General features: G+C 40.1%; 1 protein-coding gene across 3 annotated transcripts in view; it reads right to left on the bottom strand.

Annotated features, from left to right (window-relative positions):
- Positions 1 to 309: 309 nt before the first annotated feature.
- HAVCR1 (hepatitis A virus cellular receptor 1) overlaps positions 310 to 20,223 on the bottom strand; it is a 28,027-nt gene continuing 8,113 nt past the window's right edge. For 2 of the 3 annotated variants that reach the window (XM_011219207.3, XM_019794796.2), the window contains 7 exons: positions 18,814 to 19,152; positions 15,871 to 15,954; positions 12,794 to 12,898; positions 10,002 to 10,057; positions 6,635 to 6,746; positions 5,735 to 5,771; positions 310 to 3,222 (listed from right to left, as the gene is read on the bottom strand). In XM_011219207.3, the coding sequence (XP_011217509.1) occupies positions 3,120 to 3,222; positions 5,735 to 5,771; positions 6,635 to 6,746; positions 10,002 to 10,057; positions 12,794 to 12,898; positions 15,871 to 15,954; positions 18,814 to 19,152 (836 nt within the window). In that variant the 3' untranslated portion in view covers positions 310 to 3,119. The remainder of the gene's footprint in view (positions 3,223 to 5,734; positions 5,772 to 6,634; positions 6,747 to 10,001; positions 10,058 to 12,793; positions 12,899 to 15,870; positions 15,955 to 18,813; positions 19,153 to 20,223) is intronic. The other variant, XM_011219210.3, reaches the window with a different exon arrangement.

Raw genomic sequence — 20,223 nt, 5'->3', positions numbered from 1 at the left:
ACTGTCTCCTCCAGTGGGTAGAGCACAGGGACGCTGCCAGATATCCTACAAGGCACAGGAGGGCCTCCATAACCAAAGGCTATCTGGCCCCAAATGCCACAGTTGAGAAGCCCAGGTACCGCTCTATTCTTTTTCCCCTCCATATTAATTAGTACCAGAATTGATAGGGGGTTTCTTCCCTACTAAATTGGAGCTCCTGGGGAACTGAGTTAAATCTTGCCCTACTTGCCCTTGTCCTGGGAGTCCACACCAAGTTGAAGATGCCAGGCTCCAACTAACAGATGAGCCTGAGAAAGCAACAAGTCAATCTTCAAAATGAAAACAAAAATCTTTTATTAATGAGTGTACCTACAAATGAAACTAGTCACAAAGAGTCCCTCATATTTTCACGTACTCACAAAATGATCTTAGTGATTAGTGATCAGCCATTAGTGAACGATTGGTTCTGTTACTTCTTAAAGACGTGCAAAATTTCCCAAGTTTGAAGATCTTACTTATGCCAGTGTCCTCATGTCCCAAGATAAATTATAGAAAATGGAACCTCAATTGTCTCGAAGGATTGAAAACAAAACTCAATACGTTCTACAACATGGATATAGTCACAGAAGGAATTAAGTATTAACTAATGCCTTCCCTACCTCCCTTCTCACCTGTTGATCCGCTATGGTACACATTTTTCTACAGTATAAAATTAGCCAAATTACCCAGTATCAGCTTTTCCAAAAAAGATACATTACTCCTGCCCCCCAGAAAGTACCGTATGGCAAAAGACATATGAATGCAACACCACTGAAATTATTTACTAAGCACTAAGGCTAAATCTGCTATTACTGCAAACTCAACCAAAAAAACAAAAAACTAAAACCAAAACCAAAAAGCACTTTGCATTTCTGTAGTGTTTTCCACTTTCCAAAGACTTGAAGTAACATGTGGAATTACTGCTGCACACCGATATAATTATGGAAATAATTATGCCTGATCAATTAGAAAATGTAGGCAACAAGAAAGATTCATCTTAATGTCATCCAGTGTTTCTGTTAAGAGTTAAGACTAGAACTCAGGTCCTAGTCCTAATTCTGCGTACCACCTCCTTTCCCGCGTCTTTACATATTGTTTCACAGAACGCTACTGGCTAGGCCAGTAGTCTCTGTGTTCATGGGTTTCAAGCAAGTTTTGGAAATGCTGGATTAACAAAGTTAACGAGACTCCCAGAACTTTCAATGTGCCATCATAAATCTCCAGGAAGGGTATGAAAAATAGAGCTGTCATAAATTCAAAGTCCCAGTCACAAAGCAGGGAACAAATGTGTGTGTGCTGGAAAGGTGGGGACTAGGGGCAGGAGGCAGGGGATGTAGCACCATTTAAGGGGGCCCTGACTATGTAGGAATGCTGTCCAATGTTGCCAGGTCTTTCCAGAGAAGCTCCAAATCCAGGCTTTACTCTGAAATCTCCATGTTTATGCATGTTGTCTTGAATTTAAAGAAAAACACTACAGTTTAAACAAAAATTTCCTGGGCCAGATCAGGTCTTGGCCCCATTTGGAAAACCCAGCATACATATTTAACAATCTTATTTGCCCATATAACCTTTATGCAGAGGTCCTGTTCATTTCCTAGAACGCCACAGAACACAATGTCGAAGACGCTGTCTTCAGAAATAAACAAGCATCCTGCCCTCCTAGCCCACTATGGTGTAACTCTGAACCCTAAGCAGGAGTTATTTCAGGGTCTACTCAGGTTGAAATTAATACCCAGCCTCCTTAACCTTTCATGTAGCAATGTTTCTGGTGACTAAAAGTATCCTCACCATTCGCCTTTTCTTAACTCTGGAAAAACCAAAAATTTGATTGCATTGTAAAAAAAGGAATAGCATTGGAATTGTTTTGCTATTAAAAAACAAAACAAAACAACAACAACAACAAAACCCTTCATCCTTCCAAAACAATTTTAAAAATTGCAGTGGTCTGAGGACAATTTAGAATTTTGATTGAAACTAGTAACACTCTCAAACAACACTATTATATTTGCAAAGTAACTTTCTAAAGCAGGAAGCCTTTCAGGCTTCTCCCCTTTCTTTTCCTTCTATTTATTTCTGCCCTGCCTCATTCTAAAAATTAGTTCAAAGAGTGTGGCAATTGTCTATACGAGTGCTTGGAACCAGAACAGATGTAGCAGAAATAGCATGCAATAGGGGCGCCTGGGTGGCACAGCGGTTAAGCGTCTGCCTTCGGCTCAGGGCGTTATCCCGGCGTTGTGGGATCGAGCCCCACATCAGGCTCCTCCGTTATGAGCCTGCTTCTTTCTCTCCCACTTCCTCTGCTTGTGTTCCCTCTCTCGCTGGCTGTCTATCTCTGTCAAATAAATAAATAAAATCTTTAAAAAAAAAAAAAAAAGAAATAGCATGCAATAAGTCATATGGCAACTGATTTTCTTTCCCTGGTATCTGCTTGGTCCACTTACTACCCTAGTTTCTTCTAACTGCTAAAATACCCACCCTGGGTCCAGGGAAAGCCTTAATACCGTGTATTTCCAGAGCCATGCGAAATCAGATTGACCTATAATGGTGAAATCAGACTCACTTCTATTTCCCCATGGGGGAAATAAAAACCTGTGTATCCCCGTGATTTGAAAGCCTTGGGGAACCTACAAAATGTAACATTTGGAGTTACAAGGTAAAAAAACAAGAGATTATCATGAAATGCTTCCAAGCGAAGTCCTTTAAGTCCCAAATCAGATTTGCAGATTTTAACTCCTAGTCTGCTCTTCTTGACAGCTTTGGTAACCAAGGTGGCCGTTCTTCTCCTGTCTCACCAGTGAGAATTCTTGATGGATATAAGGTTCATATGCTCCAAAGAGAATATGTAAAGTGTTAATGTTTGGGAGAAAGATTAAATGAGTTTTAGCATAAAAAATTAGGACCCTATGACCAATGAGGTTGACTGTACACAGAGGAACCAAAGTCACTCTACCCAACATAACTGGCATGTTGGAATATCGTTTGAAATTGACAGAAAAATCATTCTAGAGCTTAAAAGAACTCTGACATGGTGATATCTTGTCACTGTCTTCTGCAGTCAAGGGCATAAATCCTTAGAGGGCCACTGGGTCTTAATCCATGACTTAAAGATTGTCCTCGATAGTGTAGATATTGTCTTCTGCTCGGGCACCCACTTCAGCGGCACTTTGCAAAGCTCCAGTCCGAGGGTCGTTCAACAAAACCATGCTACAGAAAGAATAACATGAGTCTTTAAGGAAAATCAGACCACTTCTAAAGTACGACAAGCACATTTATGTACATGCAGGCAAGGCTGGGTATTTGCAACTCCCAGAGCCCTACGACGTGAATAGGAGATCCATATTAAGTTGCAGGAGAGTCTGTTTAATAAGCAGGTAGAAAACCTAAGTATTCTCCTTGAGAAAACTTGTGTAATAGAATACAAAAATTGAAAATCTAAGAAGACTGGTGTCAGACATCGAATTGAAGTCCTAAATCAAGATGCGTATTCTCAAGGGTAGCTAAGAAATGGTTTGGCTGCTGTTTTTCTAACCGTGAATTGTACTCTTCCGCAAAGGGTTATTAAATCTATTTAGTGGTCTACAACCTGCATTTAGGATAAATGTATCAGAACATATTGGCTACAGTAAAATAGTGTTGCTTCACATAAGTGTGTACTGAATCATGGTGTCAGATATCTTACTGTGCCCATGATCTGAATTTGAAAGCCATGAGTTAGACAACTTGCATAACAACGTACACTCCTACGGTCAGTGTACAGAAAGGTCATGTGTGCAGTTTTGGTACAGCTGCTATTTTATCATTGGTAGAAAGTACCTATTTTTATTACTTAAGCCTGCCCACAAATGATAATGGAACATACTGAGGCTTCACTCAGCTCTGATCTTTAAGCGACACTTATATATGTGTGAGAACAGGTTAGACGTCAGTGGCTTAAAATGAGGCAGTGTGATATAACTGCAAAGAAAGAAAGAAAGAAGAAAAGAAAAAAGCCATGAAGAAATACTCAAGGTTTTTTGTTCTTGTCTTTTTATATTTTATAAGATTTTCTACAATAAATATTTTCTTTTATGATTGGGTGATAAAAAGTCAGCCTTTACAAAAAGTTAGCAGAAAAGAACAGAGATCGGCTAAAAGGATGCTATGTTCCCTGCTTTTCTGCCTGTTAGGAGTAATTTCTTTCTTCCATTCTTGGAAGCACATAGTCAAAAACTCAATCTTAAGTCTTTTAAAGTCCCACACCCATACACCCATAACTGAGTTTTTTACCTGCAGTGTGGTGTGACTTTGGATGTCACTTAACACTTCCAAACCTGTTCTCCAGTCTGTACGCTGAGAATAAGAGCACCTATGTCATGTGTGCATTGCCGCAATACTAGAAAGCCAGCGTTTCTGGAGCACTTACAGTGCGTTGGGCATTGTTCGAGGTGCACTCAGCGGACTGGCTCATGTAATTAACTCAGATCTAGGAAAGACTGTGGGCAAACATCCAATGAAAGAAAACTAGAGATAATGTGTGGCAATCTAAGAGGGATGGATTTTGAGTCAAAGACCTTGTTCTCTCATCTATGGAACATAAGAACTAGGAAGATCAGTAGGGGAAGAAAGGGATAAAGAAAGGGGGGGTAATCAGAAGGAGGAAATGAAGCATGAGAGACTATGGACTCTGAAAAACAAACTGAGGGCTTCAGAGGGGAGGGGGGTGGGGGAATGATAGGCTGGTGATGGGTGGTAAGGAGGGCACGTATTGCATGGTGCACTGGATGTTATATGCAACTAATGAATCATCGAACTTTACATCAAAAACCAGAGATGTACTGTATGGTGAATAACATAATAAAAAAACATTTAAAAAAAACCAAAAACCAATCCTTAAAAAAAAAAAAAAGACCTTGCTTTAATGCCCAAGCTGTACCAAATGAAGCAAGCTACTTGGATTTGGAAGTAAGTAGTGGCTTCCTACTATTACAACTATTCTAGCAGATGACCACTGGCCATATGCAAGTAAAGGGGATTTAAGTTTTAATTGGGCAGTAGGATGGATTTACAAAAATTGTAAATTCCAATGCCGAAGAGGCCAGATCACCAATGCAAATGAGCAGAGCAGGCTGGGAATGGAACAGCGGGGAACTGTGGAGAGCTGGAGGCACTTGCCCTACAATGGTGCCTTTGCACTTCTTCAGCCTGGAGGTGTCTTCTTCCAGATCTTTGCAGAGCTGCCTTCTGTTCCTTCAGGACTCCCTCAAATAGCCCATTACATTGCTCTGTTTTCCCCCATGGTATTTGTCTAGAAGCATTAAAAGGACTCTGTTCATTTGCTTATGTGTTTTCTGTCTGTTTTGTTCATCTCTTTGAAATATAGTAGACATTCAATAAACACTCAATAAACGAAGCACTGAATGAAATTAAAGAACAAACCGAACAACTCATTCAAATGTTCCATCAAACAAAATTTGTGATCTCTTGCTCTAAGAAGTTAAGACTGAGGTGCTCCTTCTGTAGTAATTTGGGCACAATTCCAGAGAAATACAGAAAACTAAAAATATCACTAGAAGTTGTGGATAACAATAGAGGTGCTCATCGAGCTAGATTTTCAGGATCTAGGGTAAAAAATGAAGAGTTTAGGAGAAAAAGAGGAGAAAGACAGAGAAAAAATTTTCCTTATTTTTAGTAGAGTAGAAATATCAAAAGGTATTGACACAAACCCTTTCAAACTTACTTTAGTTGTTCCATCTTGTCTCTTATGCATAAATATTCTAAATTGGGGAAGAGTTGAAGAGAAAATTAAACACATCGGCCAAAGAGTTTATGAGATCTTTTTTCAAGCAAGTATATTATTTCTACTACTTTCCTATGAACAAAATCTGTACAGAGCTAGAGCCTGAAAAAATAAATTTAGAAGAAAGCCCGTTTAAAAAAGTGGGGGGGGACAGACTGGACAATTTCTGAGTTACTCAGGTAACTCCTTTTGAGTCAGTAAGACCCAAAGAAATATCTTAGTATAAAGTATTTCATTTTCATTAATGGTTTAGTGTATTCACCCACATGCCTAGGCTTACTTTAATGCAATTATTAATAATTAAATTTCATTTTAAAAAATGAATGATTGTGGCTTTTTCGTAGGAGACTGACTACACACACACACCACACACACACACACACACACACACAAACACAACTGCTGGATGGCCACCTTTGAAGCCCTTCTTCTAGCCCTAGCCCTCAAATCAGTTTCCCTCCCAATGTTTCATTTGCCTCTCCTGTTAAATGGGTCTTATAAAACTCAACAATATCATCCCTCATGGGGACAGAAACTGGTTCCTGAGGGGAGTGGAAAAGGAGTGAACAAATCATATATATCATAATGGTTTGTTGCCTTTCAAATCCCGAGTCTATCCAAAACATTCTCATTTCTTAATATTTAATTCCACCTCTGGAGAATTTATATTACATCTTTCTCTTCACAGGCCAATAATTAAAAAAAAAAAAAAGAATAGTTTAAGAAACAGAAATTTATTTGAATTCTCAATCACAGGGCACGTGGAGCTACTTGGACTCAAGACAGTTTGCCTCTAGAGCCCTTGCTCCGTTCCCTGCGGTAAATCCTGAAATGACTTACTTTTGGTAATCACGACAGCCAACACGGTGAGCAATACCGCAGCAGTGATGAAGAGGCCGATGTAGAGTCCCTTACGGGTGGTCATCCACGGGTTCTGTGCCAGCGACACGTGCTAAGGAAACATCAGTGGATCAGAAAAGCATCTTGTTAGAATTACGGATAGAAGACATTCCCTAAGATGCGCCTGGGTGGCTCAGTCAGTTAAGCGTCTGACACGATTTTGGCTCAGGTCATGATCTCAGGGTTGTGAGACTGAGCCCCACGGTGGGCTCTTTGCTGGGCATGGAGCCTGCTTAAGATTCTCTCTCGCACTCCCTCTCCCTCTGCCCCTTCACTCCCCCCACCCCCACCCCATGCTCTCTCTCTCCCTCTCTAAAAAAAGACATTGCCTAAAATAATGTACTTTGACCCATTTATCTTTATTGGCCCTTGGCTATTTCTGACTTAAGAGGGGTAAGACCAAGTGACCCGAGGTTGTAACCATATGGTGAAATTTGAACACCATTTAAAATTCAAAATGTATTTGGGGATGGTAGAAATGTTTTATATCTTGACTGGGTGGTATTTACATAGGTGTACGCATTTGTCAAAACTCAAACTGTATGCTTCAAATGGGTGTACTTTATTATATGTAAATTATACTATTTTAACAATCAATAAGCTATTTCCATAAGTATATCCTGATATTAAAAAAGAAAACATAATTTTTGTTCATTCAAGTTGACCTAGTGATGTTACCTGAATATACTCAGTTACTGAATTTGATCCTTGATTATAGTCCTTTTTTTTAAAGTTATAATTCAAGATTCTTTGCATAAATGGACTCGAAAGTAGGTACTCACAGATGTGGCCCTCGTTAACAACCAACCTGAAATGCTGTCAGTTGGGTGGAGATGCAGAAATTTGTTTAAACATCCTAGTGCAGTTTGTAAAGGATCACCACCTTCTGGAATAAGCCTGAAATATGCCAGGCATCATGCTCAGTGATTTTACATAGCTTAGCTCTAATCCTAAAGAGATCCCAGAGGGTAAGTATTTAGCAGAAAAGAAGATCAGAGAGAAGGATCAAGTCTCGTCTTGTATAAAAGCTTAATCTCTAGAGTCAGGATCCCATCTCTTCAATTTAGTTGCTGTGTGACCCTGGACAAGTTATTTAGCCTCTCTGAACTTCTGTGCTTGTATCTATCAACTACAGATTAAACAGCGTTCTTGGGGAAGGTACTTTTAGGTACTCCCTGATAAATACTATGAGTAAGATGGGGGACAGGGAAGTACTTAGTGTTTGGGCTTAAAGGGGAAGTGGCCAGTGTCTGGGTAGTGTTGTCACTACCTTACCAATGGGGGGTAATGCGGTTTGATGTAACGTGGGGCTGCAGGAGGCAGGCTTTGCTTTCATTTTTAGAAATACTACATAAAAACTGCACATTCATTTTAGAATGTGCAGCTAAGCATGAAAAAAGGAAAATTAAAACCGACCATAATCCTAACATCCAGAACAAACACTATTACCATTTTTCATTATATACTCTTCTAGAATTTTATCCTCCTAGCGTTTCTCTTAACAGAAACAATTACTATATTCAATAGATGCTTCTATACACACACACACACACGCACATTTTTACGGTTGCTCTTTCCCCTTAACAATCAGTAGTAGCTGTCTTCCCATGTCAGCAAATGGCATTGCAGTGACTACATGTGCGGGTACGCTTAGCTGACTAAGTAATTAATCCCTTACTATTGAACATTTAAGTTGTTTTTAACATTTTCATGATTACAAATAGCAACAATGAACATCTTTTCTCATACATCTTCCTGTACTTGTTCCATTCGCTCCTTGAAATAGAGTCCAGAAAGCTGGCCTATTGGGTCAAGATGTATGCTGCATGATTTCAAGATACGTGGGAAACCTCGCAACATCCTGAGTCAAGATAAAAAAGGGGCCCATGATTTCACTGCTGCCTGTTGCAAACTTGCTTCTAAATTGCTTCTACTCTCTGCTAAACATACCTGTCTATAGGTAACTAAGGTCCAGAACAATCTCACCACTCAGAATGTGGGGTTTTTTTTAAATCCAGCATAAGTCTAGCCATATAGCAATAAAAGAATCGTTCACATAGTGGCAGTTCCATCATTTCGTAAGTATATACAAATTCAACCCATCCATCAGATCAATCAGTGCCCATGCCACATACGCTGTTCAAAATTTTTATATCACTCCTATGTAGTGTTCTTATTGTCACTGACGTACACAACATAAAGCCATTTGACCCCATGTTAAATAATCCCACCATGCCTGAGCTTGAATTTCTCTTACATGGCTGTGTTGACATTTCTCACTACTTGAGACCAGAAAGATTATTCTCATACCTCAAAATCTTTTTGTTTACTGTTTCTGAGAGTTATCTGCACATACTAAAAGGAAACTTATTTCTCCCAGAGGAACAGTCCTATTGATAAATTTGTCTAACTTACTCGCAAAGATGAGACTTTGATGAGCGTCATGAGACTAGGACCCTGTAGTTTCTCAAGCTCACTGTGGAAAAAGTATAAGAACATCTTTCAAAGTCACAAAGTTTATGGGGCACTTGGGTGGCTCAGTCGTTAAGCATCTGCCTTTGGCTCAGGTTATGGTCCCAGGGTCCTGAGATTGAGTCCTACGTAGGACTCCCTGCTCAGTGGGGAGTCTGCTTCTCCCTCTGCCCCTTCCCCTTGCTCATGCACTCTCTCTCTCTCTCTCATTCTCTCTCTCAAATAAATAAATAAAACCTTTTTTTAAAAAAAAAAATGTCACAAATTTATTTAAGATGTTAATACCTTAATAAGTCATCATATGGGGAGGTTTATGTATAGAAAAACTCAACAGTGGCCTCAAAGTTTCTATAAAGAATGGCAATTGGGTTAGAAAAGAATATGAGGGAGGCTCTGTTTAAGCAAACACACGTTGGCTGACATAGTATTTTTGTTCTGGGTAGCTTCTACTCCACTGATTCAAAGTGTGTTATTTTCCTAATGATAACTAAAGTCTTCCTAGTCTATCATGTTAACTCATTCTCCTTGAATTAGCTCATTCTTTCTTCCTAATTTTTAGCCAGGAGAAAGTCTGTAGTATGTGTTTGTGTACAAAGAATACAATATCACTTCTCAGGCAAACTCTAACAAACCAGTCTACCTGTACAAACTTTTCAAATTAATTAAATTAATTAATTAAAGTATCCCTATTTGAGTCAAATTTCTTCTTTTTGAATTTTAACTAGAAAGAATCAATCTGTGGGCTAGTCTTACAGAAATAATCTCTAAATGTAACTCGCTTCCAGGGAGACATACAAGTGAATCTGAATAATAAAGTAGGAAGAAAAATGCTTACAGTTTGATTGCTATGCCAAAGGCCATCTGAAGACTGTGTCACAGTGCCATTCCCATCTGCTCAACAAGAAAGAAAATTAATTATAATTACAAAAAATATTGAATTTTCACTGTAGACACTAAATATATTCACATTGCCTTCTGGTGGTGAATAAAAAGTTGAGGAATAATATGGCCAAATGCTGCAGACATTGCAAAAGTCATACCAAGTTACTAAGCTGTATTAATTTATCCTGTAAGGTTATGTTTCTTGACCATTTTGTCTTGGTCCCTTCAAAAAAGGACAGTTTGTCTTCTTTATGGAAAAAAAATGCATGTATATACAGTTTTACTTACAGTTTTAGGGGAATCACAGAGGCCCATTCTTGGAACTGGGTTAAGGATGCCACTTAGAGGTAGGTAATCAATACTTTCATGCCAGCTAAGAACCTGTCCATGAGTGCCCAAAGGCCACATGCACATCCAAAGATCAGTACCACTCTATTCCGACTGGACATCATATTGGTTTTATTCAGAACGTGAGTAAAATGTACTGAGACCTAAAGCAAGTGTCATATAATTCCCATGTTAGATGCCAATGTGCCCAGACTTGGATCCAGAAGCATTTTGTAAAATATCTGTTATATCGGTTGTGAAACTAATATATCTTATACTGCCAAAAATCCTAATATAAAAGGATATTATGCCTTAAAGCTTTGATTGTTCAAGTTTCAACAATTTTGAAACATCGGATTTTGTAAATATAGCTAGAACTATAAGGGGCACCTGGGTGGCTCAGGCATTGGGCATCTGACTTCGGGTCAGCTAGTGATCCCAGGGTCCTGGGATCGAGCCCCGCATCGGGCTCCCTGCTCTGCAGGAAGCCTGCTTCTTCCTCTCCCACTCCCCCTGCTTGTGTTCCCTCTCTCACTGGCTGTCTCTTTCTGTCAAATAAATAAATAAAATCTTAAAAAAAAAAAAAAAACTATAAGCTATTAACAGTACCCCCTCATAAAGTTGTTGAATTAGATGGTGTACATAAAGGACTGAACACCATATTAAATAAATATTAGCTGTTATTAATTATTACGTTACACTGGAAGGAGCAACAGGTAGAGAGACACTGTGCAATGCCCCTCCCAACCTCATGTCCTTCTGTCATCGTTAACATCCGGGGACAAATGCCACATCTTGCCCATGGGCATACAGCTAGTAGCTGTCAGCTGAATTGGGAGCTGCCGATGTCTAAAACAGAACTGTAGGGCCTCCCTAATCTAGAAATGGCAGTCAATGAGACCTGCCTTCAAAGAATTAAGTGAGATAACGTGTGACAGTTTCCTGGCACATACATCTATCCAATGTGGGTGGTGGGCCATGTGAGCACCAAAGTCCCTTCCAGACAGAACTAACATTCTTTGCTCCTGTGAGCCTTCGGTTTGCTGGAGGCTGGCTCAGGCACGGTGAGGATTTGGCTCGAGACCCTCAGGTACACTGCCAAGGTGGCAACGATTGCGTAAGTCATAGGGGACACAGCTGCTCCCATGTCTGTTCCACTCTGGGAAGCTATACCTTGACTTGGTTTTAGTCCTATGACTCCTGACTCCGATGTTCTTCCCACTCAAACCCTAGAAGCTTGCGGTACGTCTGCTTCCTACTGTGGCTACCTTGTGTTTCTATTTATTTTCACTTTGTTTTTGTGCCCAGAAACAGTTCACACTAAGGATTCCACTTTCAAAACCAAATGTCACCACTATCTAATCCCAGCTGAATAGACCCCTCTGTGAATCTCACTGCAGGTCCATTTTAAATTAACCAGCTTCCAGGAATGACTGGCAGAAGGTAAGCCATACAGGGGGCCCCCTACGGATTGGCAACTCCTGAGCGCAATGAGTCATAAACACTAAGGAGGAGCCTTGCAAGGCTGGACCTGCTTGGATTCAGCACAGACACAAGCACACATGAACCAGCTCCGCGTTACAAAGGGGTTCAGCCTGTGGCACTCCCCAAAATAACCACTGTGGGTAACAGAATTATCCGGGGCAAATGAGAGGATTCAGCAGCACCTTTCTCTACCACAGGAAAGACAGGTGAATCAGGTTTCAAAAAAGCAAAGATTATACAAGACCTGCCCAGAACGGGGACAGGGGGAAAAGCTGGAGAAGGTAGTAGACAGGCTCAGTGGACATGCCTCTTAGTGCTGGTGCCGATGTCCTCAGCCCATCTCGAAGTGTCCATGTGCAAGCCTCACAGGGCAGCAGGGGAGCTTCCTAGAAGTACTTAGGGTCTGGGTCTTCCATGAAGCATGAGCATGGTTGACCCCTTTGGTCTGGATAACGGAGGGCTGGATTTAATGGTTTTATGGCTCTGGCCCAAGAGAGCAAGCCCGCTGGTAAGTCTGGAGTCAAAAGCAGTTTGTTTGATTAAGAAAAATAATGTTATGCATGTGGGTGTTCCCAAATCATACAAGCTCCCTGGGCCAGTCAGGTAGATGGATTCTAGATTTTCAAAGTTAAAGGGTCAGAGTTGCTATTGTATCTATTACTTAGCACCTTGTAACTCTGTCTTAGGTTTTTCACGTTATTTAATCCTCAAAAGCATTCTACGGAGATCGTTGTTATTCCATCCATTTCACAAATGATAAACACAGATTCTAAATGAGTAAGACATTTGTTCAAGTCACATTGGCTGATTGGAGTGGCCAGTCTCAGCATTCATGTCAGATTTGCCCTAGTCAGAATGTAGTCTTTTAACAATGCGTCAATGATTACCAAAATGTGAGTACTCCCAGATGTCCAGGCAAGAAAATGAAGTTACCTGTCGAGCAAGAGTACAAGGGTGAATTGGTGGGCTGCCTCGTGCTTGTTTTCTGCGGCACGGTAGGCTGGGTTCCTGCAGTCTGCATTGCAGAAGTTGTAGCTACTGGAATAAAAAGAATAACTGTGCTCTCTTTGTAGAGGAAAATGCCCACCCCCAACAAAAGTAAAAAACAAAACTAAAACCAGGAATCACCGTCAACTTCCCGGAGTGCCCACACCCAGCCATCCCCTGAAGGCATGCCTCGCCCCCACCCACTTCCATTCCTTCCAACTTCCTCTTAGAAAAGTCTTCAAAGACGGCCTTGAGGCACCACAACGCCATCTGGGCATGCCATTATCATGAAGAAATCTGATCTAGATAACGATCTCAAGAGTTTATCAGGATCTGGGTTCTACTCCTAGAATCTGTCCAAAGCCTACAGCAGCACACCTTACCTAGGACATCCAATTAAGCTTTGAATCGTACAAGTGACGTTTCACTTCCAAGGAATAGGGCCTGGGAGTTTGTGCTAATCTGCCCATCCCCCTTCACAACAGCCCAATCTAGATTTCCTGGCTTTATTCAAGTTCCCCATCATCCGTCCAAACATTACAGAACACAGACTCACAATATTTAATGCCTTGAGGGCTTTTCAAGGTGACAACATTGTCCAAAGTCTGAACCTTGGTGATAATTAACAACTCTCAAAGCCACGTTCTTGGTGGACCTTGACCTGGCTCCTTCTGCACTGGCATTCTGGTCACTCCTTTTCTAAGACTGATTTCCTGTGTTATCTGACTCATCTTCGGTTTTGCACCAAAAAGCCTCACGAAGAATTTTCCAGTACAAGGCTAGATTTTCCTTTCCTTCCTAAAATCACTCCTTTATTTTTTGTCGAGTATCTCACCTTACGTGCAGCGCTGATCACTTGCCTCTTTGTGTATTTTATTAACATTTTAAATATTTTACTTTTATGTACTTTCCTCTTAGAGCACCACAAATTTTAGAGCAAGTTAGTGGTGCTGGCTGGACAAGAATTCCCAAACCTGGGCTTTTCTTATCTTTCATTGGTCTTTCTGTTCTCCCTTCCCCACAGTGGCCTTCACATTTTCAACATCGCCCTTTCTTGTGTTCTGAACTATTTTCCTGCTTCTCTCTAATGCTCAAATCTATATCAGGGTGTAACTCTGTTTAAGAACTAAGAACAGGACAAGACAATGAAGTCAGGTGATCAGAAACTTTATTCAACTTGGATCTGTGCAAAAGACCTCTTGGGCTTAATTTTTTTTCCAAGCTTGGGTCTTAGCAGGCATCTTTCTTTTCTCCCTGTTTCTAAAACCTTACATCCAAACATTCCACAAATATTTTAGGCAACTAGCGTACACAAGAGTCATGGAGCACAGGAAGAGCGTGGATATAAAGATAAATGTCCCCACATTGGATCTGCTCCAGCGGGCACCTCCTTCCTGTTCAACTCAACTCAAACTCATGGGAAAACCATCAAGACAAGGAAAAAGCTCAATGAATACTACCCCCGAGGAGGTCACATGGACATAGAAGCCAACACTTTTCTTCTGAATCTTTGCTTTAAATATGCATGTTCACCAAACCCAGCCCACTAATCCACGCCCATTTGCAGGCACAAACTAAGTATTACAGAGCTAAATCAATATTGAGAAAGTCACCAGATTCTCTAGTGTCTTCAGCTGCCTCGAACCAACAGACCTGTTTTTCTTACAAACTCTTAGAGCTCTAAAATCCCAGTTTTAACCTAAATCCCCGTCTTCCAAACTCAGCTCAAGGCCCAATCCTTCAGATTCCTCCTGATTAAACATACATATGGTTCAATAGGAGTCGGGGAAAATCAATGTTTCATCAGATTTTTCTGGCTAAGAGGTTGTGACGTCTCTGTTACTCCTCAGAATCCAGCACTACCCCAATGGGTCAAAGAGTTTTGGAGGCTTTAAGAATCTCCACTAAAATTTATGTTTTTAATCCTAGAAATAGAAGGTTTGAACCTTAACCTGTCCTCAGAATGGCAAGCTATTTCTCTACCTTTAAGTCAAATTATTCTCCATTTGTATTAAATCTAAGCTCTTATTTATCAGAAGTTTCAAGTATGAACCATGTGGACTGAATGAAAAAAAAAAAAGACATGTAAGCTCTAAATCCCTGAAGCCTTTAAATCTGATGCTTACTTTTTCATCAGTATAAATAGCATCTTTTGTTATTTCCATGCTCCATAACTAAATTAAAGGATGCTGGAAGCAAAACTGTGTAAGTAGATCGACTGCCCAGAGAAGACAGGGTAATCGTATGAGGATTGTTCAGTGAGGATGTCAGATCAAGACAAATTCATCCAAACACAAGCTCGGTGCTCATGGCAGAAGGTACAATCCAGTCGTTAAAAGCACAGGCCCAAAAATTCAAATTAATGGAGAATGAATCCTGATTCGAGTAGTTTCTATCCATGTAATTTTCCACAATGAACTCAGACCCTGTGCCTTAGTTTTCACAACTATAAAATGGGATTCAATCACACCGATAGTGCAAAGGGGTTGTCATAAGAATTAAGCAATATAATATCTGTAAAGCACTTAGCATGGTTCCTGTCACATAGCAAACAGAGTAAATGTTAACTTCACTGAAATCTCATCTCAAGTGGGGGTCTGGCTTCAGAATGGACTAGCTGATCTCTGCTCAGAGCTCCTTGTAAGGACAGAATTTCATTAACCTGGCCCTTACTCTCTGGCATTCCCTACTTTTTCCTCAAACACCTGTGCTCAACTGGGCCAAATCCACGCCACCTTCATCAAATGTCGAAGATCAGTGGTCTGGTTTTTCGGGGATATTGCCAACAATGAATGCCTTGGAGAATCTGACCAAAACCTATGTGTCCCCTTCCTCTAAAAATGATTATATGTAAAAAGGTACATATAATTTAGGCCAGGTGTTCATAGACCCTGTGAAGCCCATGTTTGGAAGCCAGGTAAGGACCCTTAGCTTAGATTGTACTTCTGCCTTAACACAATGCCTTGGATGGTCCACGTCCTGTCATTAGAAGACCTCTGGGCTCAAGAAACACATTTGTTTACCTGGCTTGACGTTCTGCGTGGGTGCTGGCGTTGAAGAAGTAGACGTAAAGACCCTAGGTGACGTTGGAACATGGGTGACCTCAGCTGGAGTTAGAAACCAACATGAAAGCAAGGATTAATCAAGCAGCAAGAAACAAGAGCCTTGTGCTAGGCCTGTGTACTAATGCAACCAATGAGAGACTGTCCCCAGGCAGAATTAGGCACTAATCTTCCCTGAACTTGGAGTTCTTGTCCTTGGTCAACTAAAATCTGTGACAGAGGAGGGCTTTGAAGACATACTTGCAAAAAGGAAGCAGCTGCATTAAAAGGTATATATTTGGGGAGATTCAGAGGTGAAAAATGTCACCTGGGATTTGCACTGAAGCACTTTGAGAAGACTAGTCATGCATATCAGATTTCTGTATCTTCATAAACATCTGTGAGGTAAGGAAAATGTCTAGAGCCTGGAGCTACCTTTATGCTCTCCATGGTGAATGACTAAGACTTCAACAGTAGTTCCCAGACCTAGAAGACTTACCAAATGAATAGCATTCAGTCCAGTCAGGCCTGCGGGTAGCATACCAAGAGAGGGACCTGCGTCCTAAATGAGGACTAACTCACGCCCATTAGCATACGCTAGATAAATCACACAGATGATTTATACTTTTGGTTAGAAGGTGAACTAGACCTTTTAACACGGTTCCTTCCCACCTAAGAGGTAACAACAGCTGATAACGCTGACTTTCCAGATTCAGCAGCGGTATATATAGGATTCTAAATCACTTAGTCAAGGTGTCAGCCAGACAGAGCTAAAACCGGAAGTTAGCCCGAACACAGGGCCTGGCACAAAAACAAACCAATGAAAGACTGAATCAAGAATGTATACTTTTGAACTCACTAGGCACCTTTTTCTCGGCCAGAAGTTTCCTTAAATTTCGACTTGACTAACTACAAAAGAAAATCTGTGTCACTTAAATAGGGTACAGTTGGTTTGAAAAATTTTCCTTCCAAAAGATCTGATTTAAGTTAGAATCTGAAGAGGAAAAATCTTTTTTCAACAAATATTTGTGAGTGTCTATTATATGCAGCATTAGTCCAAATGAGCAGAGATGAGCAAAGTTTCTAGAAAGGGCCAGACAGGAAATGCTTTAGGCTTAGGAAACTTGCTCCACTCCACCTCTGGGGAAGCCACCATAGACAATCTATGTATCAAATGGGTGTGGCTGCTCAAATAAAAATTTATACAGCAGCAGGCCTGTTTTGTAATCTGATCTAGCCCTGGGGCTACAGTTTGCTGACCCTGATCTAAGGTGTAGTTAGCGACTTTCAAAAAGAGTACAATCCAATCCCCTCCTTCCAGTTTAAAATCTGATCTGGGGTTGGGGGGGGAAGCACACACGCAAAAAATCTGATCAAAGGACAGTAAGGGAAACAAAGAGGAGGCAACCTAATCAAATTGTCTAATGAACTTGGTTTCTTCAGTGGCAAATATTTTCCCTAGGCATAAGCGAGGAAACTATAACTGTAGATGCTGGTGGAAAAAAACCCAAACAGAAGTTTTAAGAGTAAGCTTAGGTGGTGAAAAGTGCAAGCAAACTTAAGCCAAGAATTGGTTATTGGAGGCAGAGTCTCCTTGGCTCAGTTACAGACCCTCTTCCCATGTGACAGAGCGCTGCCTTTGTAAGTGCCCACATGTTAAAGAATTTCGAAGCACTTTACAAGTGTTCTACTAATTTCTTGGCTATGTCAGTTCCTAACATTCAGCCAAACCAATAATAAACTTCACAAATCCAAAAAAATTGTAATCATAATCTCTTCTCCACATGCTGCTTCCTCGCATCTGTCTAGAGCACACGATTATCACCAGCCTCTTTTGGCTTCCCTAAATTGCTTCCCACAGATGGTTTTCCCCACGGTCAGCTATTTTCTCCATCAAAACTGACCTTATGTCACTCACTAGTCTTCACAAAAGAAACAAACCAAGTCCAAAAGTTGGGAGATTGCAAAACCAAGTTCCTCTTAATTTAAAAAAGAAAAAAAAATGAAAGAAAGAAAAAGAAGAAAGGAAGAGAAAGAAAGAAAGAAAGAAAGAAAGAAAGAAAGAAAGAAAGAAAGAAAGAAAGAAAGAAAGACACATAGGTATTGGATTCTATTGTCAGTATCAGAGCTTAGTGGAAAGAAATTCATTAGGAAGGAACACCAGAAACCAGGAAATCCTGAAGAATCCACTCCATTCGTCCAACGGTAAAGAAAATGAGGATGTTCACACCAAGACAGAGTTTTGGATTTCATCAAATTCTTAAAAGCAAGTGGTGAATAGTTATTGGGATGTAAATGTTTTCATATTGCAATAAGGTCACTTTAATTTTTAAACAAGCAATTTTGTGATATGATATGAAATATGCTTCAAAAAATCCCAGGCAGGGCAGAGGGAAGGATGGAACTACATATCCCTTTACGATGTATATGCAACTAGATTGAGTTGACAATTGTTGTAGCTGGATGCTATACCTACTTGGCAAGGCCTGCTTTATATGTTTGAAATTCTCAAAGTAGTTTTAAAATGGTAAGGACATATAAAAATTCTTCTAAAACATCATCTCAGAGGGAAAAAAAAGGGCAGTTCTTTAACTTGACCAAATTTAGTTTGATAAAAATGTTCACTCTGTTTCACAATGGAACACTGAATGCTTTTTCATAAACCAACTGGCATTTTTGAAGCCCTGCTTTAGGAAATAGTTTGCTGGCTGGGAAGATCCTTTTGCCTACGGTCTTGCTCAAGATGGGTCTGAACACTTCATTTTATACAAATGGAAGTTATTCTATTTCCAAGCAGTTAACTGAAAAACAAGATTGGAGGAACCTCCCCTTTTCCTATTAAAGAAAGAGAAAGTTACTACCAAACTGGAAACATCTCAGCTCACCCACATGAAGTGATCAGAGGAAGACGGAAGACAAGCTCACCTGGCTTTATCTCCAGTGATAGGGTGAGTTTCATATCATTGAACCACCCCTTGTGCTCAACACGGCAACAGTACAGACCCCTGTCAGTCTGGGCCACATTCTCTATGGTCAAAGACACGTTCCCTCTTGAAAGGTTTCCCTTTAGTTTATAACGCGGGTGCTTCTGAACGGTGACATGTGATCCGTTAGTCCAGACCACTTCATCTGAGCAGTGGGAGAAGGGACATGCCCCTCGGCCCCAGCACATGGTTGTGACTCCATTAGCTGTCGAATAGGTGCAGGGTAGTGTGATGGAACGACCCACCACTCCAATCACTTGAGTGTAAGAAACTACAGCATCTATAAACAGAGAGAAAACAGAGCATGAGGACTCAATCTTTTAATTTTACATTTATTTTCACTTTTTTCTTTTTATATAGTTTATTTCATTTGTAATCATAGGACTTTGTGTCTTCAATTTAAAAAATTTACTATAAGCGTTTTTACATTAACATTATTTAAAAGCATTATTTATTTGATATTGGTAGATAAAAATATAAACTTTTTTCCCCTGTATTTAGGATTGTTTTCTAATAGTACAGATGTCTAAGAGAAAACTTACCAAGACAAAGGGCAGCAATATTTTCAGTCTCTTGATGAACATGGCCAAATTTCTATCTAAAACGTTTGAACCAAATGACACTCCAATAATACATGAGTGTGTATTTCATTCAATGTCTGACAGGTAGAGGCGCTTATTAAAAAGGTAATACATACATGTGGCTTTCCCCCTCCCCCAGATTCAATTACTGTCTCAATAGAAATATGTTTGAAAAATTCTATTGCATTTAAAGTTTTAATTTTTATGGCAACTTTGTAAACTGCTATTGCAAGTGAAGTCACCTCACAACACCTCTCTTATAAGAAAAGCAGAGCTAGTGTTTTGTTTAAAATATTATTGGCTTTCATTTGCAACAACATGGATGGAGCTAGAGAGTATATATAATGCTAAGCAAAATAAGTCAGTCAGAGGAAGACAAATATCGTATGATTTTACTCATATATGGAATTTAAGAAACAAAATAAATGAACAAAGGAAAAAAAGAGAGAGCAAGAGAGATCAACCAAGAAACAGACTCTTAACTACAGGGAACAAGCTGATGGTTACCAGAGGGGAGGTGAGAGAGGGATGGATGAAATAGGTGATGGAGATTAGGAGCACACTTATCATGATGAATGCTGCGTAATATATGGAGTTGAATCACTATATCGTACACGTGAAACTAATATAACAGTATGTTAACTATACCGGAATTAAAATAAAAAACTTAATTTTAAAAAGTATTATTGGTTTAAAGGCAGAAGTCTAGTAAACTCTTCAGAAATCAACTTTTAGAAAATGCATTTCTAGGGGCACCTGGGTGGTTCAGT

This window comes from Ailuropoda melanoleuca, chromosome 3 (genome assembly GCF_002007445.2).
Source record: "Ailuropoda melanoleuca isolate Jingjing chromosome 3, ASM200744v2, whole genome shotgun sequence".
NCBI classification, from domain to species: Eukaryota; Metazoa; Chordata; class Mammalia; order Carnivora; family Ursidae; genus Ailuropoda; species Ailuropoda melanoleuca.
Note: the sequence above shows the minus strand (reverse complement) of the source record. Positions and strands in the feature narration are given on the sequence as shown.